Source organism: Nicotiana sylvestris, chromosome 12, assembly GCF_000393655.2.
Source record: "Nicotiana sylvestris chromosome 12, ASM39365v2, whole genome shotgun sequence".
NCBI classification, from domain to species: Eukaryota; Viridiplantae; Streptophyta; class Magnoliopsida; order Solanales; family Solanaceae; genus Nicotiana; species Nicotiana sylvestris.
Genome location: NC_091068.1, coordinates 143,027,450 through 143,054,563, shown reverse-complemented (window position 1 = coordinate 143,054,563; position 27,114 = coordinate 143,027,450). Strand labels below are relative to the sequence as shown.

At 37.8% G+C, this 27,114-nt stretch overlaps 2 protein-coding genes and 1 long non-coding RNA gene across 3 annotated transcripts; 2 read left to right on the top strand and 1 right to left on the bottom strand.

The window, feature by feature from the left end:
• Positions 1-3,001: 3,001 nt before the first annotated feature.
• Positions 3,002-4,159, top strand: LOC104243082 (uncharacterized). The gene is made up of 2 exons (XR_011404548.1): positions 3,002-3,210; positions 3,641-4,159. It is a non-coding gene; the product is annotated as an uncharacterized lncRNA (long non-coding RNA).
• A 6,477-nt stretch (positions 4,160-10,636) lies between these two features.
• Positions 10,637-11,440, top strand: LOC138883868 (uncharacterized). The gene has a single exon (XM_070164586.1). It carries the CDS (start codon positions 10,637-10,639, stop codon positions 11,438-11,440), a length of 804 nt encoding a protein of 267 aa, XP_070020687.1.
• A 3,114-nt stretch (positions 11,441-14,554) lies between these two features.
• LOC138883867 (uncharacterized) lies at positions 14,555-15,934 on the bottom strand. Its single transcript, XM_070164585.1, has 3 exons — positions 15,221-15,934; positions 14,966-15,112; positions 14,555-14,800 (listed from the first exon to the last, which is right to left on the bottom strand). The coding sequence occupies exons 1-3, from the start codon at positions 15,932-15,934 to the stop codon at positions 14,555-14,557; spliced, it is 1,107 nt and encodes a 368-aa protein (XP_070020686.1).
• Positions 15,935-27,114: the final 11,180 nt, after the last annotated feature.

The following is a 27,114-nucleotide window of genomic DNA, read 5'->3' as shown; positions in this document are numbered from 1 at the left end:
ATTTTTCTGTAGCCATTATTTTTTTATATGCTTAGCCCGTGTAAAAGATTTTTATTTTACTATATTGTCTGATTTGGTTGTGAGATCTCACATGTCACGTACTTGCTAAGCATGATACATTTTCTTTTATATTAAGTGTGGTTGGAATGATCGATAATGTTTGGATACCGTTGCATTAACAATAATAATGAGTATAAAATATTGAAAATTAGAAGGTAGAGAAAATTTTTTATTTGCTTTTCACTAATTCTAATATACATTAAAGTTTTTTACGTGAAAACTCATGTATAGAATTCATAAATTAACCAGTCATAAGTTTCTTAGGTGTCATTATTCTCTTGCAATTAGTTGATCATCTCAACAATTGGTATGAAAACACCATTATTGTCACCATAGAAATTGATCAAAAAGGAAAATATAAGGGCAAAAACTACAACAAAAGACGAACTTCGACAAGTAGCAGTATTTGCTAAGAGCTATAATTTCTTTTGCCTACTAACAATTAACAAATGATACCTAAAAAGTTATAATTATCAAAATACTTCTAGAAGAATCAAACTTTATGAGGAAAGAATACTTCCTCAAAGTGCTTGCTCCAAATCAATTGTATCATACCTGCAAAAAAAAAAAAAAAAAAAAACAATAAGCAATCCAATTCAACGAAGTAAATGAAACACTATACTCGTAACTGAGTGTTTATAATTCTTCTTATAATTCAAAAAAGGTAATAGCATTATCATAATATATATTTCTAGAAGAATAAAAAGTTATAAGGAAAACATGTTTGAGAATATTTTTATTCTATCGCCAAAAGAGGAAAGAATATCGTTCCGTCCTACAAATAATGAATCAATTATAAGAAGAAAATAAAACACAAATTCAGAATTACAAAAAACAGTAATGCAGAATTTCTACTACAAAAGAAACAAACCTATAGATTGCTGAAATAATTTTTTTTTCTTTGTCGAATATCATATATTCGTTGCAGTAAGCTTTATGAAGAGGAAATGGGTGAAAGATCAGTTATGAAGAGGAAGAGTGGTGTTGATTTACTACTTTAATTGCCACAATTATATGGGTGAAAGATCAATTATGAAGAGGAAGAGTGATGTGTTGATTTACTACTTTAATTATCATAGTTATATAGATAATTATTATGACATATTATAAACTGGTGTCGGTTAAAATTGCATCAGTTATGAGCATTGATTGTTGCAACCGTTGCACAATTTTTTGAAGAACATGACTTCTGAGAAAACTAATAACATGATATTTGGTTAATTTATTAATGATAGAGTAATGTACTAAAATGAGAGAGAAACCCAATAAACTAAGCTGTTAATTTTTTTCTTTTGTAATTGAAATAAATATAATGAGATGTAATAATTAGGATAGAGAATGGTCAATTTTCAATTACTAAACAATTTAAATGAATAGAATGAAAGGGAAAAGGCAAGAAAAAAAAAGAGAAAAAAGATAAATAGGATCCTTGGCCAAAGAGCGGTGCCAAGTCACATTTTCTAGTCCCTCCTTTATATATATATAAGTGGCTTTATATGAATGATATACAGTAGTTTTGACATGATTAATGCTAGCCACTACATATTAACGTGCACTTGATATATATGATATAAAGAAGTTTTCTGGTTCCTTAATAATCTTCAGCCAATAATATTATATGAAAACGATGCTTTTAAATTATGCATTTGTTTACAATATATAGACAAATTGCATTGACTAACGTGCAAAACAAAGCGAGAGGAGGGGTGCGTTAGGTAAGAAGGAAAATATTTTTCTAAAAAATATTATCATGAAAAATGCGTGGCTTTATCACTTATTTCCCTTGTTTGGTTGGTAAATGAAAAAAAAAATGAAAATATTTTTTAGTGTTTTTGTTAAAGAGTCGAAAATACTTTTTAGGAAAATAATTTTTTATGCTACTCTCCTCATCCCCCTTCCTCCAAATACCCAACGTTTTCAGGACTCTATTTTCTTTAACAATTTAATTATTCTTCAAAAAATTCACACAAACCCAAAGGAATTAATGTGATGCTTTACTTTTTAAAGCAAAAAGAACGTTGAAATTTGTTCTCCATAACTAAATAGAAAATATTTTTTTGGTTAAAAAAGAAAGTACTCTTTCTATAATATGAAAAGGAAGTACTCATTTTATTTAAATGAAAGAAAATATTTTTTTTAACATCATGAAAAAAATATTTTTTTTTGTTCAAATGAAAGAAAATACTTTTCACTACACATCATGGAAAAAAAGTACTTTTTTGTTAAAATGAAAAAAAATAGTTTTTCTTATATCATGAAAAGAAAATAATCATTTCTTGAAATGAAAAAAAAATTACTCTACCCATAACATAACATGATAAGAAAGTACTATTGATAATATTTCTATTTAATTATGGTGGGGTTGGAGGGTCGGGGGAGGGGGTGGGGTTGGGGTAGGGGGCAAGGGGCGAGGGTGGAGTGGGGGTTGAGGTAGGTAGGGGTGGGTGGGTAAGTGGGAGTGTGGGGATGAGGGTTAGGGGGATGAGGAATATGGTGGGGAAGGTTGAAAAAAAGTTTTTGAAAAATATTTTTCCTTCTCTTGATAGAGAAAAAATTTTCCTCCAATTGGAGGAGAATGGGTTCATGAGAAAAATATTTGTAAAAACATTTAAGCCTACCAACAGAGGCTGACCCATGTGTATAGGTGAGGGTTCATCGGATCCCGTAAATTTCAGATGAAATCATGTGTATATATATACGCATATACCTTGAAAATGGTTAATTTAAAGCTGTTGGCACCCTGAATACTAAAAGCCTTTAGAGGTCACTGGTTGAGAAATAATGTGCCCTCGTCTCGTAAATATTCTGGGTCCACCTCTGCCTACCATATATATATATATATATATATATATATATATATATATATATATATATAAACATTTCCTTTCATACCAAACATACCCGAGATTAAAAACACATGCACGAGAGATACAATTTCATGATACACGACACTTCATTTTTTCAAAGTAAAAGGAGCTCACGAAATTGGCAATAGACCTTCACTAACGGCTATAAATATGCCCCTAATTAGTTGAGCAAAGCACTACAAACAAACACAACTTCCCCACTTCAGATTTCAAGACAAAGCATTGTCAATGGCTGGAATTAAATTTGCTTTCTTTTTTGCTGCTCTCCTCCTGGCGATTGTTGGTTAGTAGTTGCATTCCCCTCTTCCTAGCTCTCTATCTCTTTATATATGAACTCTCTCCATTCCAATTTATATGGCACAATGTCATTTTTAGTATGTTCCAAAAGAAAGACAAAACATGAACTAAATAACTCCGTGCAAGTCAAACATGAACACATAAAATAGGACGGAGGGAGTGTATGCACTGGCGAGGCAAACGTCGAGCTACATGTTAAGCTGAACTAAATAACTTTTGCTCAAAGAATGTATTTTGTATTAAGAAATACATCAAATATGTATAAATATTAAATTTAGAACTTAGTCATTAGCACCTGAAATTGTCGCTCTAAAATTCAGATCCCATAAAGTTGAAATTCTAGCTCTGCCTCTAAGTGTGTATATATATCATTTTATATTAGTGTTTAACTCAATGTTGCTTGAATTAATATGCAGTTAATCCATCCATGATCAGCTCGCCGAAGATGAAAGTGAAAGCATTGAGAAACTTACCCTTAGATATGGAAATGGAAATGGTTGAAAGAAATCTATTGTTCTCAAGACTAAAAGATGATGGTTGGCTAACTTGTAAGAGACCTTGCAATCAGAATAGTGATTGCTCTGACGGTTGGTTTTGCGATTCATGTGGATATCCTGTCTTAGGGGATAGATATATGCAATGCCTCATTCCTCCAGAATCCTCAAAGTATGCTCAAGTGATTCCAACTGCATTCATCGCCGCGGGAGGTGAAAATCCGAGTGAATAGCTCTAATAAATAAATAAATAAATAGAACTGCATTTCTACATGTGTTTATGTTGCTTTTCATTTCCCTACGTACTTTGAGTGAATAAGTGACGACTATGTGTTAGATGTCCCAATATTAATTGGTCGTTTATTTTCTATCATATATGTATGTGTCTACTTAGTATATATATTAATCTTGATGAATGAAATAAGTTATGCAGTTTGTGTATTTTCTCTCTCTTTTAGTACTATTTCTTTTGCTTCATCATTTTCTATAAACGCTTGGAAAAATTTGATCGTTAAAGTTGAATGCTAACTCAGTAATAGAGGTGTCATCGTGCTTCTTAGGGGTGCAATTATATATTACGTTCTTCATCTCGCATTTTTTAAGTAGTTTTGCATGTGGTTATGCAAATATAAAAGAAAAAATTGACATACGATCTTTTCCCATATCCAAGTACATTGTAATAGTACTTTATATTGCTGGTATCTATGGCTAAGTTTTGTAATACTGTGTCACGACCGGAGCCCGCCGCCACCCCGAGCTACTTTGCGAACAGAGACGGATTCAGGATTTTAGCTATGTGGGTTCAACATTTATTATTTTTGGCACAAAACTCATTATATTTTTAAAGTTATGGGTTCATATCTAATATTTATCTTAATTTTAGTCGACTTTTTTTCATAAATTTATACTGCATATGAAAAGTACCGGGGGTTCAGATCCCATAGTCCGAAGGCTGCATCAGCCCCTGTTTGCGAACTCTAACTTATTATCATTCTATGAAAATAATCAGTAGTTTAAAAAAATAAAACTATTTACCCTTGTCTGCCCATTTGTTTTCCTACCCATAAACTAATTACATTTCCTACCCATAGTAGGTTTTGTGAGGAATTTTTTCTTTATTCTCCAATTCTTTTTTATTACTATGCTTTTTTTTTTCCTTTCTCCTTTTCTTTTTTCTCGTTTACTTCTTATTTTTTTTCTTTTTTCCTTTTCTAATTTCATTTAACTTCTTTTTCTCTTCATAATCTCTGTTTTCACTATTTTTTATTATTCTTTTTTTTAATATTATTACTAAAGAAAAATCAAATTGTGTACCAATTAAATATAGCTAATACAATCAAAAAAATATTAACTAACATATGATACCAGTATAGTATATAGCTATACCAACAGGGTATACAATTGTATGCAAAGAGTTTAAAATTTTTTAATTCAATTATTAAACTAAAATAATATCAGTTGTCAATAAAAAATTTTAAAAAATTCTAAAAGGATCTAATTGTAAGAGTATACTGTTACATTATATAGCATATTATAATTATTTTTTTTTGCATTTTCAATTTACCCCTCACGCTGGGTAAAAGCTAAAACAAATTAAAAGGAAAAAGGCAAGTGAATTTACAGGTAATAAGTATACTATTATAGTATATTGTATACTATTAGAGCATATTGTTACAGTATCTTGCATATTATTACAGTATACTATAATAATATATTGTATACTATAATAGCATACTATTGCAGTATAACTATATACTCCTATAGTATATGTATACTATTTTGTAAACTATAATAGTATACTGTTGCAGTATGGCTATATACTCCTATAACATATTGTATACCGTAGTGGTATATTGTAGCTGTGTTCTTCTTCGACTTTCAACTGAAAATTTCGATCTCAATCACCTCAAATCAGCTCCAAATGCTATCAAATTTCAGTATGAACTTCCAGAAGGCACTATAGGCAATATTTAACAGCACCCACTTTGAATCATATAAGAAATCTTCAAAAATAAAATTGAGCTTCAAGCCCAACAATGGTGGATATTCTTAGTAATCCTTAATGGGAAGATTCTCAAAGGATGATATTAGCATGAGACCATGCAAATCAATTGGTGTTAGCTAAAAAAAGTCAATTAATGTGTCTCTGTGTCTGGGGTTGAGTCAAAAACCCATGTAGAGTTTTTTCCCAGAAAGTCGATAAAGAGGATGATTGCCTTTAACTATTCTGTTGTTGACTTAGTAGCATCTGGTTCTTCAGGGTCGCTAATTATATGTGGATTCTTGGAGTCTTCCTATTTCGTTTTATTTAGTCTTTCATCAATTGAGGGGTCTAGATTGCAGATGAAGCTTATTGCTTTGATATTATTCATCGCTTCCATCTTTGGCAAATCATCGACTGGAATTAGCGGGTAAATAGTTTGGGCCCCATGGGTAGGAGTAGTAAATAGTTTGGGCCTAGGCATTGAAGGATAAATAGTTTGGAATTAATGGATATAAAGTGAGATTTTCTCAAATTATTTTACTTAAATATAACAAAAATTATGTAAAACCCTCTCTCGCTTCTCTCGTAACAACCATCATCCTAGAAATTAGGTTCAATTTCCTTCAGTAGTATCCGAAAAAACTCTCAAATATTTTTTAATTATTTTTTAGTTTTTTTATATGTATATCCAAATGTATATAACACAATAATAATTATATTATTTGTATATCACGTGTGTAACATAATAATAATGTGTATATCACAAATTATATCAAAATTTTATTTTCTTTCTTTGTATAACACATTTCAGATTGAAAACTCAAGTTCAAGACGACTCCACATGTGTATCCTCTATTGTATCCCGTGTATATATCTATGTGCATCAGTGATATCTCATGTATATCATGTGTAACTATGTATATCCATGAAAATTTATATTATATACATGATATACAATGTGATATACATGAGAGTCCATAAACAATTTGTGTTGTATACATAATATACAAAGTTGTAACGACTCGGCCGGTCATTTTAAGAGTTAGAGCCCCGATCCCCTATTAACTGCTTCCTCCGTACCTGTTTCTGCTATTGTGACTTGCCGGGAAGATTCATTTTGATTTTTGAAGTAGTTTGGGACACTTAGTCCCTAAATGGAGGGTTAAGCCTTATGATTTGGACCATAGTTGGAACTGTGTGAAGACGACTCCGAAATAGAGTTTTGTCATTTCTGTTAGCTCCGTTGGGTGATTTTGGACCTAAGGGCGTATTTGGATTGTGTTTTGGAGGTATGTAGCTTATTTTGGCTTGAAATGACGAAAGTCGAATTTTTGGAGTTTTGGACCTGTAGTGGAATTTTTGATATTGGGGTCGGAATCCAATTTCGAAAGTTGGAGTAGGTTCGTAATGTTGAATAAGACTTGTGTGCAAAATTTGAGGTCATTCGGATGTGGTTTGATATGTTTCGGCATCGGTTGTCGAATTTGGAGATTTCTAAGTTCTTTAAGTTAGAATCGGGGATGATTTGTGTTTTTAACGTTGTTTGATATGATTTGAGGGCCCGATTAAGTTCGTATGGTATTTTAAGATTGGTTGGTATGTTTAGTTGAGCTCCTGGGAGCCTCGGGTGTGTTTCAGATGCTCAATGGGTTGAAATTTTAACTTATGCAATTTCTGAGTTTTTTCTGGTTCTGGTGTTTTCGCAATTGTGGAGAGGTCTGCGGAGGGGTGATTGCAAAAGCGGAATGGAGAAGGAAGTTGATATCCGCAGAAGCGGATGAGTGAGCGCAGAAGCGCATCCATAGGTGCGAAGAGCAGTGCGTAGGTGCGTAGCCTAGGTTTAATGAATCTCTGCAAGTGCGGAATCTTAATCACAAAAGCGGGACCGCAGAAGCGGAAATATGACCACAGGTCGGTTTGACTGACAGTAAAAAGGGTAAAATTGAGGGTATGAATTCATTCTCTATTTTTGGATTTGGGAGCTCGAAAATTGGTGATTCTTTGAGGGATTTTCAGAGAGTTTTGGGGTAACGATTCCTAACTCGTTTTTAGTTGTATTTCATTAATCTAAAGTTGTTTTCTCTATTTAATTTCGGATTTGGTTTGAAAAGTTGGGAAAATGGGGGAAAGTTTCCCCAACCAAGTTTCTCAGTTTTGATTGGGATTTAGACATCTGATTTGGATAAGTTTGGTACGAGTGAATTCGTGAGTGAATAGGTGTTCATATTTGATAACCTTTACCCTATTCCGATATGTGGGCCCGGGGAGGTTTTTTTGGGCGATTTTTCCATTTTCTTGCCTTAGCTTCAATATCATTAGTTAGATTAGTTTCTTGTAGTTATATTTATGTTATGTAATTGATTTGGCTTGATTTGGATCATTCAAAGCCGGATATTCTTGAAAAGAGCATATTGATGGATTGATTTGAGCTTGGTTTGAGGTAAGTAGATTGCCTAACCTTGTGGGGGGAACTCCCCTTAGGATTTGGTATTGTTTTGATATGTGAGTGTTGTGTACGTGAGGTGACGAGTACGTACACAGGCTATTTGTTGTAAAACCCTGTTTTTCACTAAGTCATAACTTGTTTCTCTTTATTTGAACTACACTAGCATATGTAACTATCATGCTTAGTTAGAATAGCATGCCTACGTGTTTTAACTGCCTATTTGAACTCTATGTAACATGTTTAGTGAAATTACTTGCTTTCCTTGACCTGAACTTAGTCTAAACTGTAGGTTTCTTGTTGTAACTATTATTTCTATTGGTTGAGCTACATATTTACTTTGGGACTACAGAACGGTATTCCCCGAGATCTCCCGTACTACATATTTACTTTGGGACTACAAAACGGTATTCTAGGAGATCCTCCTGTTCTGCATATTTACTTTGGGACTATGAAACGGTATTCCCGGAGATCCCCCTGCACATTTATGTTTGGGACTAAGAGACCGTATCTCGGGAGATCCCTTGTTGTTATCATTGTGTTCTAAGCTGTTGGCATTCATTGATTCCATTCCTGTTAGATTTTTGTATTTATTTCTACTGTGATATTTCATTCTGTCCTATTTCATTATGTGTATACCAGTCGAGCCCTGACCTAATCTCGTCACTACTAGACCGAGGTTAGGCTTGACACTTACTGGTTATCATTGTGGTGTACTCACACCCTTTCCTGCACATGTTTTTCGTGTGCAAATCCAAGTTCAGGTTACCAGCCTCATCACTAGTTGCAGTCGTTGCTGCTTATTGGAGATTTCAAGGTACATTTGCCGTGCCCTCAGATCCTCGGAATCCCCCTCTATTTTCCTACTTTCATTTTCCTTCTTTCTATAGAAATGATGTATAGAAGACTTCTTAGTAGCTTGTGACTTGCGGGTTTACGAGTTTTGGTAATTGTTTTCATACATTTCAAAAGTGATAATTCTATATGTCGAGTGGCATTCAGTTGCTTAATAGGTATCTATTACTGTTAGTAGTTAATGTTCATGCTTTTATTTTATTTCTGCAAAGTGTTAGGCTTACCTAGTTGTAGAGACTAGTTGCCATCACGGCAATTCACAGAGGGAGACATTGGGTCGTGATAAGTTGGTATCAGAGCTCTAGGTTCATAGGAGTCGTGAATCACAAGCCGGTTTATTAGAGTCTCGCGGATTGGTATGAAGATGTCTGTACTTATCTTCTGGAGGCTGTGGAACTGTTAGGAAATTCCACTTCATTTGATTCCTTTTCGTGCGAGATTATTGACTTTGAAATTCTAAACTTCTGTATTTTATTCTCTCACAGATGGTGAGGACACATGCAACCAAAGATGACCAGGCATCTGTGCCCCCTGCTAGAGCCGCTCGATGCGGGGGTAGAGGCCTAGGATGCACACATGGTGTAGCATGATCACCCGAGTGAGGTATTCCCGCCGCTCGCACGCCTGAGCAACGAGTTCAGGTTGATCAGATTCTAGAGGTTATACCGGTACCACCTGTACCCCGCAGCTCAGCCCGAGGGTAGGGCAACAGATTTAGAGAAGGAGCAGCGTAGGCTTGAGAAGTACAAAAAGTACGACCCTCCTACACTCAGTGGTCTACCATCAGAGGATGCTTAGGGATTTCTGTAGGAGTGCTATCGTATCCTCTGCACTATGGGCATAGCAGAGTTACGTGGGGTTTCTTTCACTACCTTCCAGCTTCGAGGAACAGCCTATCAGTGGTAGCGTACTTATGAGTTAGACAGTCCGGCTGAGTCAGCTTCCCCTATATGGACTCAGTTCTCGGACATGTTGAGAGAGTATGTCTTTCAGAACCTCAGAGACGTATGGCGCGCAGTGTTTGAGTAGTTGTGCTAGGGTGCTATTACTGTTTCAGAGTATGCAGTCTGTTTCAGTGACTTGGCTAGACACGCACTGTCCTTGGTTTCTACAGTTCGAGAGAGGGTGTGTCGGTTTATTGAAGGACTCATTCCCAACATCAGGACCAACATAGCCCGGGAGTTAGAGATAGATATCTTGTATCGGCAGGTAATGAGTATTGCTAGAAGAGTAGAGGGCATGCATGCTCGGGATAGGGAGGAGAGAGAGGCCAAGAGGTCTCGATAGTCGGGCTATTATTATGGTTCCCATGCCCGAACTGCAGTTCGTCATGATAGGGGTTATGTGAGTCGCCCCGTTCATTCAGCTCTTCTAGCCGCCAGTGGTATTTTAGCTCCTCCTAGACCTCAGGAGACTTATTGTGCACCTCCAGTATCTAATGTGCCTCCGACACAGGGTGCTATCAACGGTCAGTCCAGCAGATCTGGCCTGAGCCAGTCACAATAGCCACGTCCTCCCAAAGCTTGTTTTTGAGTGGGGCGACACTCATCATATGGTGAGGGATTGCCCCAAACTTAGTAGGGATGCACCTCCATAGACTTCTCAGCCATAACGTGCTCTAATAGGTCCTCAGGCTATGATTACAGCACCAAGTGCCACCCCACCTACTCAGCCTGCTCGAGGTGGAGGTCGAGGAGGTAGAGGTCGCCCTATAGGGGGAGACCAGGCCAGATACTATGTACTTCCTGCTCGTACAGAGGCTGTTGCATCTGATTCTATCATTACATGTATTGTTCAGGTCTGTCATAGAGATGCATCGGTTCTATTTGACTCAAGCTCCACTTATTTCTATATGTCCTCTTATTTTTCCATGCATTTGGGCGTATCCTGGGATTCTTTGAGTTCCCCTATTTATGTGTCTACCCCTATGGGAGATTCTCTTGTTGTGGACCACGTGTATCAGTCATATTTGATTACTCCTAGTGGGTTTAAGATCAGGGCTGATTTATTATTGCTCAGCATGGTAGATTTTGATGTTATATTGGGCATGGACTGGTTGTCGCCCCATTATGCTATTCTTGATTTTCACACCAAGACCATGAAGCTAGCTATGCCAGGTTTACCACAATTAGAGTGTAGGGGTACCTTAGATTACACTCCCAGTAGAGTTATTTCATTTCTTAAAGCTCAACGAATGGTTGAGAAGGGGTGTGACGCATATCTAGCCTATGTGAGAGATGTTAGTATTGATAACCCTACAGTTGAGTCAGTCCCAATAGTGAGGGATTTCCCTAATGTGTTTCCAGCTGATCTTCCGAGTATGCCACCCGACAGAGACATTGATTTTGGTATTGATTTGTTGTCGGGCACTCAGCCTATCTCTATTCCTCCTTATCGTATGGCCCCTCTTGAGTTGAAGGAGATGAAGGAACAATTATGAGAATTACTTGATAAGGGCTTCATTCAGCCCAGTGTGTCACCTTGGGGTGCTCCTGTCTTATTTGTGAAGAAAAAGGATGGTTATATACGTATGTGCATTGATTATCACCAGTTGAACAAAGTTACAGTGAAGAACCGGTATCCTTTGCCTCGTATTGATGACCTATTTGATCAGTTACAGGGTGCCCGAGTGTTTTCCAAGATTGACTTGCTTTCAGGTTATCATCAGTTGAAGATCTGGGAGCCAGATATCCTGAAAACTGCTTTTAGGACTCGGTATGGTCATTACGAGTTCCTTGTGATGTCATTTGGGCTTACCAATGCCCCACCAACATTTATGCATTTGATGCACAGTGTATTTAGGCCTTATCTTGGCTCATTCATCATTGTCTTTATTGATGACATTTTGGTGTACTCCCAAAGTCGGGAAGATCATGAGCAGCACCTGAGGACAATGCTTCAGACCTTGAGAGAAAATAAGTTATATGCAAAGTTCTCAAAATGTGAGTTCTGGTTAGATTCCGTGGCATTTTTTGGTCACGTGGTGTCGAGGGAAGGGATTGAGGTGGATCCAAAGAAGGTGGAAGCAGTGTAGAGTTGGCCCAAACCGTCCTCAGCCATAGGGATCCGGAGTTTCCTTGGTTTGGCGAGATATTACCATCAATTTGTTAAAGGGTTCTCGTCTATTGCAGTGCCTATGACTAGGCTGGCCCAGAAGGGCGCTCCATTTAGATGGACAAAGGACTGTGAGGAGAGCTTTCAGAAGCTCAAAAATGCTTTGACTACAACCCCAATATTGGTATTGCCTTCAGGTTCAGGGTCTTGTACAGTTTATTGTGATGCGTCGCGAGTTAGCCTCGGCACGGTGTTGATGCAGGACCGTAGGGTGATTATCTACATGTCCAGACAACTGAAGGTGCATGAGAAAAACTATCCTGTCCACGATCTTGAGTTAGCTGTTATTGTTCATGCTTTAAAGATTTGGAGGCACTATTTGTATGGTGTCTCTTGTGAGATCTACACCGATCACCGGAGTTTGTAGCATTTGTTCAAGTAAAAGGATCTTAACTTGCATCATAGGAGGTAGTTAGAGTTGTTTAAGGATTTTGATATCACTATTTTGTACCACCCAGGGAAGACCAATATGGTGGCTGATGCTTTGAGTTGTCGGGTAGTGAGTTTGGGGAGTTTAGCTTATCTACCAACAGTAGAGAGGCCCATGGCGTTAGATGTTCAGGCCTTAGCCAGCCAGTTTGTGAGATTGGATATTTCTGAGTCTAGTCGAGTATTGGCTTGTGTGGTCTCTCGGTCTTCTCTTTATGATCGTATCAGGGAGTGTCAGTATGATGACCTCCATTTGTTTGTCCTTAGGTTAACGGTCCAACACGATGATTCTAAGGAGGTCACTATTGGGGATGATTGTGCATTGAGGATGCAGAGCATGCTATGTGTTCCTAATGTAGATGGGTTGCGTGAGTTGATTCTTCAGGAGGCTCATAGCTCGCGTGATGTTCTAATCGTCAATACCACACAAGAGGGGGGGTGATTTGTGTGGTGACCAATTTTTCGCTTAAACTATTTGTGGAAGGACCTGATTCTTCTATGTGTTCTAACTACTACTATTTGCGAAATAATAAGTACATAAAATAAAGAACACATAGATTTTTACGTGGAAAACACCTGGCTCAAAAGGTGAAAAATTCATGACCTACTACTCAGTAGGATTTTCCCAAACTTCCACTAAAATCACTGAGCCAAAATAGCATTTACAAAAACACGTTGTAAACCTAAGGATTAACTCTAATCCCGTTGTGGCGCACAGCCTCAACTGTTGCAACAACTTCAAGTTAGCTATAACTTGAACACTCTAAGTACCTAATACAATTGCTTCTATGAAAGCTGAAAGGTACAATGTAAAATCACCTACTACAATTGAACTAGAATAAAAGATAGACACTTAAAACTCTTTATGGAGCTGGTTCTTTAATCTGGTTCATGTAGCTTCAGGTTTGCACAGTTGAATCACACACGAACTGCTTGCAAAAAGCCTTGCTATTTTGCTCTCAATTCACGTTTAACTTCTGCATTTTTGTGCAAAACCTTTAATGTGAGAACATCCCGCAATTTATAGAGTTAGTAGATGAAGAAATAACTAGAGTTCTGATACAACTCTTCCTTGGTGGAACCAATCAGGTCTGCTAGTAGTGAGATATAAAAGAGAACCAATCATTCCCCTATACAACTTCTAATCAATAGATGAACCAGGTTCATATATATCCAATTTCGTGGATGTTGCAATAGAAGTGTCAATTTCTTTGGATGTTCCTTCCTGGTTTTGTTACTGAGGAATAGGTTCCTGGACAGGTTCCCTTGAGGTTTGAGGATCAATTACTCTTTACTCAGTTCCCCCTGTCATGTTGCCCTAGGTGGAAAGACCTGTTCTATCACCTGTTCCTTCCTATGATGCATATTGAGGATGGACTGTGGTTTCACCATTTGAATTTATTATCAGCCCAATCTCTTCATTATCTTGTTCCTGCCTCTCAGAAAGAATGTTAGTTTTTCAATAAAATAATATATACACTTTTTTCTACACACATAGTTCTTTTACTAAATATATTTTAAGCTTTATTATGTGGAGAATATCCCAAGAATACTCCCTCATCACTTCTGGGATCATACTTACCTAGGGGGTCTTTGCCATTTTGTGCACAAAGCACTTGCATCTAAATGCCCTAAGATGGGATATATTTAGCTTTCTCCCTTTAAGTGACTCATAGGGAATCTTCTTAACAAGAGGTCTAGTCATGCAACTATTTATAATGTAGCATGCAAAAATTCAGCAAACTTAACATTTTCAAATTCAGTTCCATGATCAGACCTAATTGATGCAAATTGATTACCTAGTTGTTTCTGAGTTTTTCTAACGAAAGAAGTAAACATGTCAAATGCTTCATCTTTAGATGTTAAAAACAATGTCCAAGTAAACCTAGAGTAATCATCAACAAGAACCATCACATATATTTTACCACATTCGCTTAATGTTCTCATTGGACCACACAGATCCATATGGACCAGTTCCATCGTTCTGGTGGTGCTTACCACTTTCTTGCATTTAAAAGAGGATCTTACCTGCTTCCCCCTTGCACCAAGCCTCACAAACTTTTTCTTTCTTGAACTTGATGTTAGGCAACCCTATCACCAGATCCTTGGAGACTAATTTGTTGAGTTGACTCAGACTTGCATGTCCAAGTCTCATGTGCCAAAAGAGGGGATCATTGTCCAACACACTTAAGAAAGTGAGTTCATTTTCTGAAAGTGTGGACAAATCTACAATGTATGTATTGTTTACTCTTTTTCTCTGCAAAAAAATCTTGTTAGTGGTAAGATTAATCACAAAACATTTGGTAGAGGTGAATGCTACCAAGTTTCCTCTATCACACAATAGTGATTGTCTTATTAGGCTGTATTTTAGGCAATCTATCAAGTAGACATTCTCAATAGAGTGAGAATTGGTCTTACCTACCTTTCCAACCCCAATGATCTCACCTTTCTTCCCATTTCCAAAAGTGACATTACCTATTTTGAGGTCCTCAAATGAAAGGAACTGGTTCTTGTTTCCTGTTATATGCTTTGAGCAGCCACTATCTATGTACCATATTAAGCTGTTTCCCTTCACTTACACCCGCAAAAGGAAATCAGGGGTTAGTCTTAGGAACCCAAACTAGTTTGGGTCCTTTTCTATAGGAAAAAGGGTAAATCATATTCTTTTTAGCCCAACCCAGCAACCTATTTTTTCCTTGAACAAATTCTTTATTCTTTTGGCTAGCCTTTTCTTTTGCAAATAGTGACCAGTTTTATCACAGTGTGTGCAAATTATGTTCTCAGGAAGTGTGAGGTACTTGCTTTTGGGATCCGACTTAGGTCCAGGGGTCTCATAGCCAAGTCCTCTCTTATTGCTACTATGGTGTTCATGTAGCCATGAAAGTGCATCGGAGGACCTATTCCATTTACAGGTTCTGTCTAGCTCATGCTTAACCTTGTTTAGATCCTCCTTAAGGACTCTTATCTGCTCATCTCTTTTATACAACTCATCTTTTATTTTTCTTACATTTTCTTCTAAAGTGAGTTGTGTGTGATCAGCTTTCTTTTTACCAGTTCCTGATTTCAATTTTAGATTTTCAGATCTAAGCTCTAGGATAGTGGTGTCAAGTTTATGAACCTGGTTCTTTAACTCAGCATTTTTACTTTCACTTTCACTAGCCCTAAGTTCCAGATTTTTGCACTTAGCTTTCAAAATCACACACTCCTTAGACAACTGCTCCTTTTCATTGTTTAGATCCTCAGATTCATCAATGAAATCCATCGGGTTCTCCTTTTCATTTATACTTACCTCAAATTCCTCATCGGATTCTCCAATTGCCATAAGTGCTTTTTCATCTCCATCTTCATCCTCTGAGTCCTCATCTGAGCTTTCTCCCCAAGCAGCAACCATAGCCTTTGTTGATCCTTTGTTCTTCTTGGGTTGAACCTATTCCTTCTTCTTGTTCCTTCGTTCAGCTCTTTCCTTCTTCCATTCAATTTCCCATTGAGGGCAGTTTTTGATGTGGTGATTAGTCTTCCCACACTTGTAACACCCCTCATTGGTTTGTTTTTCAGGAACCCTTGGTTTGTTGTAGCTTTCACTTCTTGAAGGACCCTTTTCTCTCATTAGTTACTTCTTGAAGTCCTTTGTGATCATGGTCATTTCATCCTCCTCTAGATCAACACCTTCATTGATTTTGAATGCCAGGCTCCTTTTCCTCTTGGGTGCATCCATCTTCATGGTTTGCCTTCTTAGTTCATAGGCTATGAGATTTCCAATTAGCTCGTCCAACTTAAGAGTGGCAATGTTCTTTGATTCCTGAATGGTTAATGATTTTGCTTTCCTAAGTGACTGGCAGAACTCTTGTCAAAATTTTCTCAACTTTGTCCTCTTCAAGAGTAACCCTTCCAAGAGAATTAAGTTCATTTGTTAGTGCGGTGAACCTTGTATACATCTCCTGGATGGTTTATCCTTCCTTCGTGGTGAAATTCTCATATTGAGAATACGACAGTGTTCCTCTGGACCTCTTCACTTGAGGTGTTCCTTCATGAGCCACTTGCAATGTGTCCCAAATTTCCTTAGCAGTGGTAGAGCTTTGAATTCTATTGTACTCGTCTGGACCAAGTCCACACACAAGCCATTTCTTGGCCTTAACATTCTTTTCCCATTTCCTCAAGTCCTCATCATTGCAGTCAGCTATTGTTTTTGGCACATCTACTCCTTCAGCATTCTTCTTCATGGTAGCCAGGGGACCATCAGTGACAATGTCCCATGTCACACCTCCTTTTTGCGCGCCCGCCCCCGAAGGGTTAAATGCGCGAGGGAGTTTTTCCAATTTAAGTGACAATATTCGAAATGAGATTATTTATTTAATTCAGAGTCGCCACTTGGGAAAGGTTTGGTTTTTGGTGTCCCAAGTCACCGGTTTATCTTGAATCCCAAATCGAGGAAATTTTCGACTTTTCCAAATGAAGTCTGCGAACCAGAAATTCTAAGTAAGGAATTCTGTTGACCCGAGGGAAGGTGTTAGGCACCCTCGAATCCCGTGGTTCTAGCACGGTCGCTTAAATTGTTATAATGGCTAAATATCTGATTTAAATACATGTTGTGACTTATGTGCTTTTATTAAGTTTAAACCGCTTTCATTATTATCATTTATTTTTATAGAATTGCAACGTCGTGAAAATGCATCTCGAACCACGTCACAATCAATGCACCCGTAGTTGTTAACACATTTCGACTCCGTTGAGATTTGAGTTTGGGTCACATAAATGCGCACCCGAATTTAAGAATATAATATAATTAAGCCGCGCCTAAAGAGTCTAACGCGTTATTATTTTTGGGGAAGGCCATGAAATTCACTAAACGGCCTGTCCTGAATTCAAAATATTTATTTTGGTTAGTTATTGAGGGCCCCGCAATTTGCATTTTATTTGGCGAGGCTCGTCTCCATTTTAGAAAGGATATCCTAAAGCGACTACATTTCTAATGCGTTTGTCTCTAAAAATAGAAGAAGAAAGATACATGCTAATTCAAGTATATGCTTTGGCCTAATCCGGATCCTTATCAATTTCTGATTAATTATTTATAAAATGAAGAGACGTCATACCTTATGAAAAATGCTTTAATTGGACAAAGAAGTTACATACGAGATTGACGAAATACAACACTTAATCCGAACAACATCCTTAAATCGGATTTAAATTAACTTGCTTAAACAGGATTAATAGAATTCCTTATTAAAGGATGTTACCGAGGATGTTCAAAACCCGTCCTATAAACTGCCTAAGGAAGTCGAAACTGGGTGATTCAAAACTGTATTATATTTGGCTAGATTTAACAGCCATTCTCCCTTACCTATTCAAAGCATGCTAAAAGAGTGAGTTTAATTTTAACAATCGTATTAAATAGTTGCACATTCCATGAATTGTATTTACATCCTGTATATTACTAAACGAGTCAAATGTCGCAGTTTCAGATCAGCATAAACTTTAATTAAGTACAAACTTACTAATGTATTCTCTATTAGACTAACAGACTAAAACTTACACAGCTTAAGAACATTTATAAAAATTTGCAAGTGAAGCAACAGATGATTATAATTCCTTCAGATCTTTCGATTCAACTTTCATTGCGACATCAGTTACATCAGACAGATTCGAAATGTGTACCTGAGGAGATGCTTACAATGAAAAAAGCAGGGGAGTCAGTTGAGTAGCAGTGTAAATGAAACAGCAGCAGTAACAGATAAATAGCAGCAGGACAAATTCCAGTGCAAGATGCAATTATAGACGAAGGAAGAGGCAGCAAAATGACAGCAATAATCAGGGAAGTAGAATCAGAATTCAGACAATCCAATTCCAAGAGAAACAACCAATACGAACCAAACAACAAACTTAGCTGATACTTGAGAGAAAAACAGAACTGATTTGAACAGGTTGAACCAACTAAGAATCGAACAAACAGCAGGAAGAAAACAGTTTCTGATTTTGTATGTTTTATCCCTCTCACTATCTCCTTTCTTTTCAAAATCCAATGTCAATTTTCAGTCTTGAAATCTATTTGAGCTATCAAAAAGAATTCTTTTTCAGTGTTCTCTGTTTTTCAGAACTCAGCTCTCAATGTTCAATCTGAGTTCCCTATGTGTGTCTGTGTGTGTGTGTATCTCAATGTGTATCCCCCCTCTTATAAGCCTAAAACTCAACTCTTTAACAGCCTGTTTATCAATCAGAAAACCCCTCCCATGTGCTGTCTTCTTTTCAGTTTCCACTTACTATTTAAATAAAAACACACCCCTATGATATTCCCTGGCAGACTTACCTTTTGAGTAAGGTTTATTATTTCTGAACTAAAGCAGAATATGGGCAGCAGAATGTAATCTGACAGCATATGCTGTCAAACTATTTTAAACCAAAAAGGGCCTTTATGCACATGTTGTGCACAAGTGCACATGCCCTCCAATTCAGATTGCAGCTAACAATCTAACCTTTTTATTTTCAGATTCAAATACAGCAACTATAAGTAGCCATACTTGATTCTTACTTTGATTCAAACAAAGTTGCAGCAGGCAACAGATTCAATTATTAACATTCTAACTACTGAGATTAATTGACGACATTTGTCGACTCGACTATACTAATTATAACATATACAATCAAAGACCATGATCAGAAATCTAACAGTATCAAACACATGATTCGAATTGTAATGACTAAACAGAAACTGTACCGGGGAATCAGTTAATTAGTCAAGTTCAAAGTTCAATTGATTGCACAGTACATACACATCTACACATTATCAATGAATAGAAGAAAGACTCGATCAAATAACAGAGGTTCAGGCAAGGTGGACAGGATACAGTTGGTAAAAATTCAAAACACAAATTAAACAAGACATTTGGCCAACGAACAGACCTTTAATCGGCACATGGACTGAATAAAGAAAAAGGAAACAAACTCACCTTAAATCCCCGAAGAATCAAAAAGTCTTAGCTCAGATTCGAACAAACCCTTCTTGGGGTTGAAAGGACTTTAATCGAAGTGTTCTCACTGAGAACACTTCGACTAAAGTCCATTAAACCCTAAATACTTTGGCTCAAACGGATACAGACCAGTCACGAGGAACCCTAGGGTTCCTAAAATCAGATCTGGGATTCATGTTTCCCTGATTAGATTTGGACCAAACCAAGCATGGTTTGGTCACGAGGGGGGTCCGGGGACTGTCTGGTGTGAAACTGGGGTCAATTGGTGTAAGTCAGGTGCTGACTCGAATCTTCAAACGAAGATTCGAGAAGGTGGGAGGGGATTCGAGCTAAGTGGCTGGTGGATTTGGGTTCAGGATGGTGAGGAGCATCTATGGTGTTAAGGTGAGGGCCACCGGCGTTCATGCCGCTGGGATTAATGGTGAGGGGAAAGGGGGCGGCTAGGGTTCAAAGGGTTTGGTCTGTGAAGACGATGAAAGGTGGGGGGGGGGTGTTTGGACGGGGCGTGGGGTATGGTTATAGGATTACATAGTTAGTGAGGGGTCGATTCTTGGCCGTTGGATGGGGTGAGATGAAGGGTCAAGATCTTTTGGCTGGTAGGGAACGGTGTCGTTTCAACCTAAAGGGATTTGGGTCGGTCCGGGTGGAATGGGTCGGGTTCATCAGTGGGTATGAGGAATGTGATCTCGGCCGTTGATCATTCTGAGATCAACGGCCTAGATCAAAACAAATCGAAACTACGTCTTTTGGACGTTCCTGAGGTCGACTGGTCTGGACCGGGTCAAGCTCACGTTCTGGGCTTGATTTGGGCCTCAGATTTAAAACAGGGATAGGCCCAATCTTAATTTCAGTCCAATTTTGCACTTCTTTCTCTTATATATATATTTTAAAACAAAACCTAATTAAAAAAAAAATTGAAATTCACTAATTAAACACTTAATACAATTATTTACACACATATATTAAAATATTCAAAGCAGGTAAAATCAAACAACACAACAATCACGGACAAAGATGCATATTTATGATTTTTCTATTTAATAACCGGATTACGGTTCAAACTGCACATGACACACACATTTTTTGTATTTTGTTTTGATAATAATAAAAAAAAATGGACAAAAATCATAGATAATTAACAAAATGCCACGTGAAAAATCCAAAAATTGTGCAGCAAGACCGATCGCTATTATTTTGTTTCTTTTGGAGTGATTTGTCGCGTAAAACAAAAATCACGTGCTCACAGCTGCCCCTCTTTGTTCGGAAACACGAAGAGTTTTCGTGCAAAGATAAAGTGAGCGGATATGAGCGATTTTTGCCTATGGACTACTCCGTGTGAAGCATGTTTTTGAAAGATCTGACCGAATCTTTGCTTCAAAGATTTCCTACATATCCTGGGCTAAACAGGAATCAGGTCAATGTAGTTCGGGAAATTCTTGATAGCTGGGACTACCATGGGATTGCAATGCTTGCTGTTACTGCTGTTGTTGTGGTCACCGTTGCTTTACTGACCGCCTTATTACAATCAAAGAAAAATTGGAACCGAACTAAATACTTATATGCATGTCGACTGCTAGTTACAAGATTCCTATCTATGGTTCTTTTGCGGCTTGATCTTGGGTCTTAGCTGATTTTGCTTGGAGACTTCGATCTGAATCTTGATGCTTGCGAGTTGTACGTGCTTGTTTAATCTCTGGGATACTGAGTGAGATGCGACTGGTAGAGTTCAGGACCTTAATCAAATGTTGGAGTGATCCGCCTTCCATTTACCCCGAATCTCGGGACACCTTCTTTTTGTCTTTTTCTTCTTTGATTCTGAGTTGAGACTCATCTCGTGCGTCGTTTCCGATCCGTGTGGCTCGAGGTTAGACCTGCGGGAAAAACAAACGAACGAAATTTTCTGCCCCAGTTTCACTAGGAAAATTTTGTGAATTATTCGCCAGGAAGTTCATAAAATTGATGAAAGAGGATATGAATGCTCAGTTCAGGGTTGGAGCCCTAATACCGACTAGCTGGGGAGAAGTTCAGTTTAGAGTTGAAATTCTAATGCTGATCATCTGGGGAAAAGCTCAGTTTAGGGTTGGGGCCCTAATGCTGACTGGAATGGAAAAATTCAGTTTAGGTTTAAAACCCTAATGCTGATTAAAGGAAAAGTTCAGTTTAGGGTTTAAAACCCTAATGCTGACTGAATGGAAAAATTCAGTTTAGGGTTTAAAACCTTAATGCTGATTAAAGGAAAAAGTTCAGTTTAGGGTTTTAAAACCCTAATACTGACTGAATGGAAAAATTCAGTTTAGGGTTTAAAACCCTAATGGTGATTAAAGGAAAAGTTCAGTTTAGGGTTTAAAACCCTAATGCTTACTGAAAGGAAAAATTCAGTTTAGGGTTTAAAACCCTAATGCTGACTAAAGGAAAAGTTCAGTTTAGGGTTTAAAACCCTAATGCTAACTGAAAGGAAAAGTTCAGTTTAGGATTTAAAAGCCTAATGCTGACTGAATGAAAAAATTCAGTTTAGGGTTTAAAACCCTAATGCTGACTAAAGGAAAAGTTCAGTTTAGGGTTTAAAACCCTAATGTTGACTGAATGGAAAAAAATTCAGTTTAGGGTTTAAAACTCTAATGTTGATTAAAGGAAAAGTTCACTTTAGCGTTTAAAACCCTAATGCTGACTGAAAGGAAAAGTTCAGTTTAGGATTTAAAACCCTAATGCTAACTGAATGGAAAAATTCAGTTTAGGGTTTAAAACCCTAATGCTGACTTAAGGGAAAGATCAGTTTAGGGTTTAAAACCCTAATGCTGACTTAATGGAAAAAGTTCAGTTTAGGGTTTAAAAACCCTAATGCTGATTAAAGAAAAAAGTTCAGCTTAGGGTTTAAAACCCTAATGCTGACTGAATGGAAAAATTCAGTTTAGGGTTTAAAACCCTAATGCTAATTAAAGGAAAAGTTCAGTTTAGGGTTTAAAACCCTAATTCTGACTGAATGGAAAAATTCAGTTTAGGGTTTAAAACCCTAATGCTGACTAAAGGAAAAGTTCAGTTTAGGGTTTAAAACCCTAATGCTGACTGAATGGAAAAATTCAGTTTAGGGTTTAAAACCCTAATGCTGACTAAAGGAAAAGTTCAGTTTAGGGTTTAAAACCCTAATGCTGACTGAAAGGAAAAGTTCAGTTTAGGGTTTAAAACCCTAATGCTGATTAAAGGAAAAGTTCAGTTTAGGGTTTAAAACCCTAATGCTGACTGAAAGGAAAAGTTCAGTTTAGGGTTTAAAACCCTAATGCTGACTGAAAGGAAAAGTTCAGTTTAGGGTTTAAAAACCCTAATGCTGACTAAAGGGAAAGTTCAGTTTAGGGTTTAAAACCCTAATGCTGACTAAAGGGAAAGTTCAGTTTAGGGTTTAAAACCCTAATGCTGACTGAATGGAAAAATTCAGTTTAGGGTTTAAAACCCTAATGCTGATTAAAGGAAAAGTTCAGTTTAGAGTTTAAAACCCTAATGTTGACTGAAAGGAAAAATTCAGTTTAGGGTTTAAAACCCTAATGCTGATTAAAGGAAAAGTTCAGTTTAGGGTTTAAAACCCTAATGCTGACTGAAAGGAAAAGTTCAGTTTAGGATTTAAAACCCTAATGCTGACTGAATGGAAAAATTAAGTTTAGGGTTTAAAACCCTAATGCTGACTAAAGGGAAAGTTCAGTTTAGAGTTTAAAACTCTAATGCTGACTGAATGGAAAACATTCAGTTTAGGGTTTAAAACCCTAATGCTGATTAAAGGAAAAGTTCAGTTTAGGGTTTAAAACCCTAATGCTGACTGAAAGGAAAAGTTCAGTTTAGGGTTTAAAACCCTAATGCTGACTGAATGGAAAAAGTTCAGTTTAGGGTTTAAAACCCTAATGCTGACTAAAGGGAAAGTTCAGTTTAGGGTTTAAAACCCTAATGCTGACTAAATGGAAAGTTCAGTTTAGGGTTTAAAACCCTAATGCTGACTGAATGGAAAAATTCAGTTTAGGGTTTAAAACCCTAATGCTGACTAAAGGGAAAGTTCAGTTTAGGGTTTAAAACCCTAATGCTGACTGAATGAAAAAAATTCAGTTTAGGGTTTAAAACCATAATGCTGATTAAAGGAAAAGTTCAATTTAGGGTTTAAAACCCTAATGCTGACTGAAAGGAAAAGTTCAGTTTAGGGTTTAAAACCCTAATGCTGACTGAATAGAAAAAGTTAAGTTTAGGATTTAAAAACCCTAATGCTGACTAAAGGAAAAGTTCAGTTTAGGGTTTAAAACCCTAATGCTGACTAAAGGGAAAGTTCAGTTTAGGGTTTAAAACCCTAATGCTGACTGAATGGAAAAATTCAGTTTAGGGTTTAAAACCCTAATGCTGATTAAAGGAAAAGTCCAGTTTAGGGTTTAAAACCCTAATGCTGACTGAAAGGAAAAATTCAGTTTAGGGTTTAAAACCCTAATGCTGACTGAAAGGAAAAGTTTAGTTTAGGGTTTAAAACCCTAATGCTGACTGAAAGGAAAAGTTCAGTCTAGGGTTTAAAACCCTAATGATGACTGAATGGAAAAAGTTCAGTTTAGGGTTTAAAACCCTAATGTTGACTAAAGGGAAAGTTCAGTTTAGGGTTTTAAACCCTATTGCTGACCGGCTGGGGACAAAGTTTGAGGATACTAACTGACCTCTTTTTTTTTTCTGAATTTTCTTGTTTTAGTAGAAGATAAAAAGGAATCTCTTGGAAACTTACCTTTCGAGTGAATTCCTTATTGCCAAACTGTTTCTTGTACTCATGTACCTTCTTCTTTAGGTGACACCTGCTTCTTGCATGGTTGTCTTGGATTATACCTATTTCAACTTTTCAGACAAAGAACAATTGTTAGTTTGGAAATGACGGTTGGTTCGGTGATCTTGATCGTTCCAGTGCTTTGCTGTGTCCTTATTTCTGTTGCGAAGTCCTGCCATTGATTGGGTTCAAATGGCGAAACCCTTTAGACTGCTCAGGCTTGTATTTCCAGATTCAGTGATGATTTGCCTCGTAAGGCTCCATTTTTTTTTGTGTGCCCCATTTTGCTTGGAGACTCTCAACGAGGATGTTATTAGAGGTATTCTGTGGGGATTTGTACCAAGGGAAACTCTGTGAGGGAATATCTACAAAATGGATTCTTTGTAAGTACAAAAGGGACATGCTGGGGATTTGTCTTAAAGCGGACTTTCCAGGATTTGTTGGTGTAAGCTTGCTGGGGGATTTTTACAAAAGGGACTCGCTGGGGATGTGCTGGGGAAATCCCTTTTTTTTGTATATATTTTTTTTATTAATAAAGGGAAGACTCTGTGGGATCTGTACAAGAGAAAATCCGTGTGGATTTCGCTGGAGCAAACCTTTTGGGGAATATTTACAAAGTGGATTCTTTGTGCGGATTTGTACAAAGGGAAGCCCTGTGGGGATTTGTCCGAGGCGGACTTGCTGGGGAAATTTCTCTCTTTCCTCTTTACTTCGAACGCCGTCAAACATCATGATTCATTAGGTTTGGACAGACGCATCAACGAACGAGGTGTTTTCCTTCATGAAACGGAATTCCGTGAAACCAAACCTGCCACCTGTCCTTTCCGGTATATCTAGAACTTGGGGTTAAACATGAAAGAGATTTGAAGAAGAACAAAGAAAAGAGAAAACGAATTTCAGAAAAGGAGTGTCCCCTTCGGGACGAGAAAGACTTATCTGAGGAAGACAATGCTGGCTTTAAATAGACATGACATGCTTTTTGGACTGGACGCCTGATCTTCAATGAACTTACGTTTCCTGCCAAACCAAAACGGATCTGTGATTCCAAACCGGTGGAAATTTGTCGAGATCTCCTTGGGTGGAGTCATTCTTTCGGCCAACAGCGCCCTTTGCGGGTTTTCGCTGGCTGACCTCTCTCATTTCTCTTCCTGTCATCGCTTGATAGCACTCTTTATGAGTTTTTACTAAACAAGCTCTCTCATTTTGGTTTCTCTACTCCCGTCGCCTCGTGGTGCCCGAAGGTTTTCACCAACGAGACTCTCTCATTTTATCTCTCAATTTAGAGTGTGTCGGTCTCCATTCGTGACGCTTATTGGCTTCCCACTATCTTTGGTAATTGATCTGAAAGCTTGTGCTTGGTAAAGAGAGGTAGATGATACTAACTTCTAGACCGCTTGACGTGCCCCGGTTTCAATTTCAGGGTAAATGGGATTTTATTGTTGGTGTGACTAAACCTCAGGGAGAGGCTGCCTACGTATCCTTTAGGAATCAAGTCAAACGTAGTTCAGGCTCTCGTCAAAATTATTTTTTTTTAATTGGTCGCCGAAGGGATGCGACCGGCTCAAATGGCTTGTAGAGAGAGTTGGTAGTGTTTGGGAGTAGTAGGGAATAAAAACCTCCGTCATTTCAAATGTGTTAGGACCACTGGAGTATAATTTAGACGTAGTATCTCTTGACTGCGTCTGCATTTACTGCTGTTTCAGGGTCATTTCCTTCGATATCACCTAGATACAATGCTCCTCTCGGCAATATCTTCCTTATGATGTATGGGCCTTTCCAATTTGGAGCAAATTTCCCTTTCGCTTCCTGGTGATGTGGAAGAATACGCCTCAGTACCAGCTGACCTACTTCGAAATTCCTGGGTCGGACTTTCTTGTTGTAAGCACAGGCCATTCTTCGTTGGTACAACTGTCCGTGACAAACCGCGGCCATTCGCTTTTCATCGATCAAAGTCAATTGCTCTAACCGAGTCTTGACCCACTTGCTGTCTTCGATTTCTGCTTCGACAATGGTTCGAAGCGAAGGAATTTCTACCTCTGCCGATATTACAGCCTCGGTCCCATAAACCAAAAGATAAGGAGTTGCTCCTACTGACGTGCGTACCGTAGTGCGATACCCCAACAATGCAAATGGTAACTGCTCGTGCCACTGTCGGGAACTTTGGATCATTTTCCTCAAAATCTTCTTGATGTTTTTGTTCGCTGCTTCTACAGCACCATTGGCCTTTGGCCGATAAGGAGTAGAATTCCTATGCATTATTTTGAATTGCTCGTATACATCTCCCATCAAGTGACTGTTCAAGTTTGCTGCGTTATCTGTAATGATAGTCGCAGGAATACCGAAACGACAGATAAGATTTGAGTGTACAAAATCCACTACAGCTTTTTAGTGACCGACTTGAGAGTGACAGCCTCTACCCATTTTGTGAAGTAATCGATGGCAACCAGTATAAATCTGTGTCCATTTGAAGCCTTTGGCTCGATTGGTCCAATGACGTCCATTCCCCAGGCGACAAATGGCCAAGGTGCAGACATGGGATGCAGTTACGTGGGAGGTGCATGAATCAAATCACTGTGCACCTGACACTGATGACACTTCCGAACGAAGCTAAAGCAGTCCTTTTCCATGGTCATCCAGAAATAACCTGCTCGAAGGATTTTCTTCGCTAAGACATACCCTTTCATGTGAGGTCCGCACACACCTGCGTGTACTTCGTGCATAATCTTTCTCGCCTCCTCGGCGTCGACACATCTTAGGAGGTTGAGGTCCGGGGTCCTCTTGTACAACAATTCACCGCTCAGAAAGAAACCACTTGCATGTCGCCTAATGGTTCTC

What these genes read in the sequence shown, in the direction of transcription:
- LOC138883868 (XM_070164586.1), top strand. Translation starts at nt 10,637, where the DNA reads ATGATTACAGCACCAAGTGCCACCCCACCTACTCAGCCTGCTCGAGGT.
- LOC138883867 (XM_070164585.1), bottom strand. Translation starts at nt 15,934, where the DNA reads ATGGTTGCTGCTTGGGGAGAAAGCTCAGATGAGGACTCAGAGGATGAA. An exon ending in AGGAAAAAATAGGTTGCTGG is followed by an intron (nt 15,113 to 15,220) that starts GTTGGGCTAAAA and finishes GTGTAAGTGAAG; the next exon opens with GGAAACAGCTTAATATGGTA. An exon ending in AGATCATTGGGGTTGGAAAG is followed by an intron (nt 14,801 to 14,965) that starts GTAGGTAAGACC and finishes ATTTTTTTGCAG; the next exon opens with AGAAAAAGAGTAAACAATAC.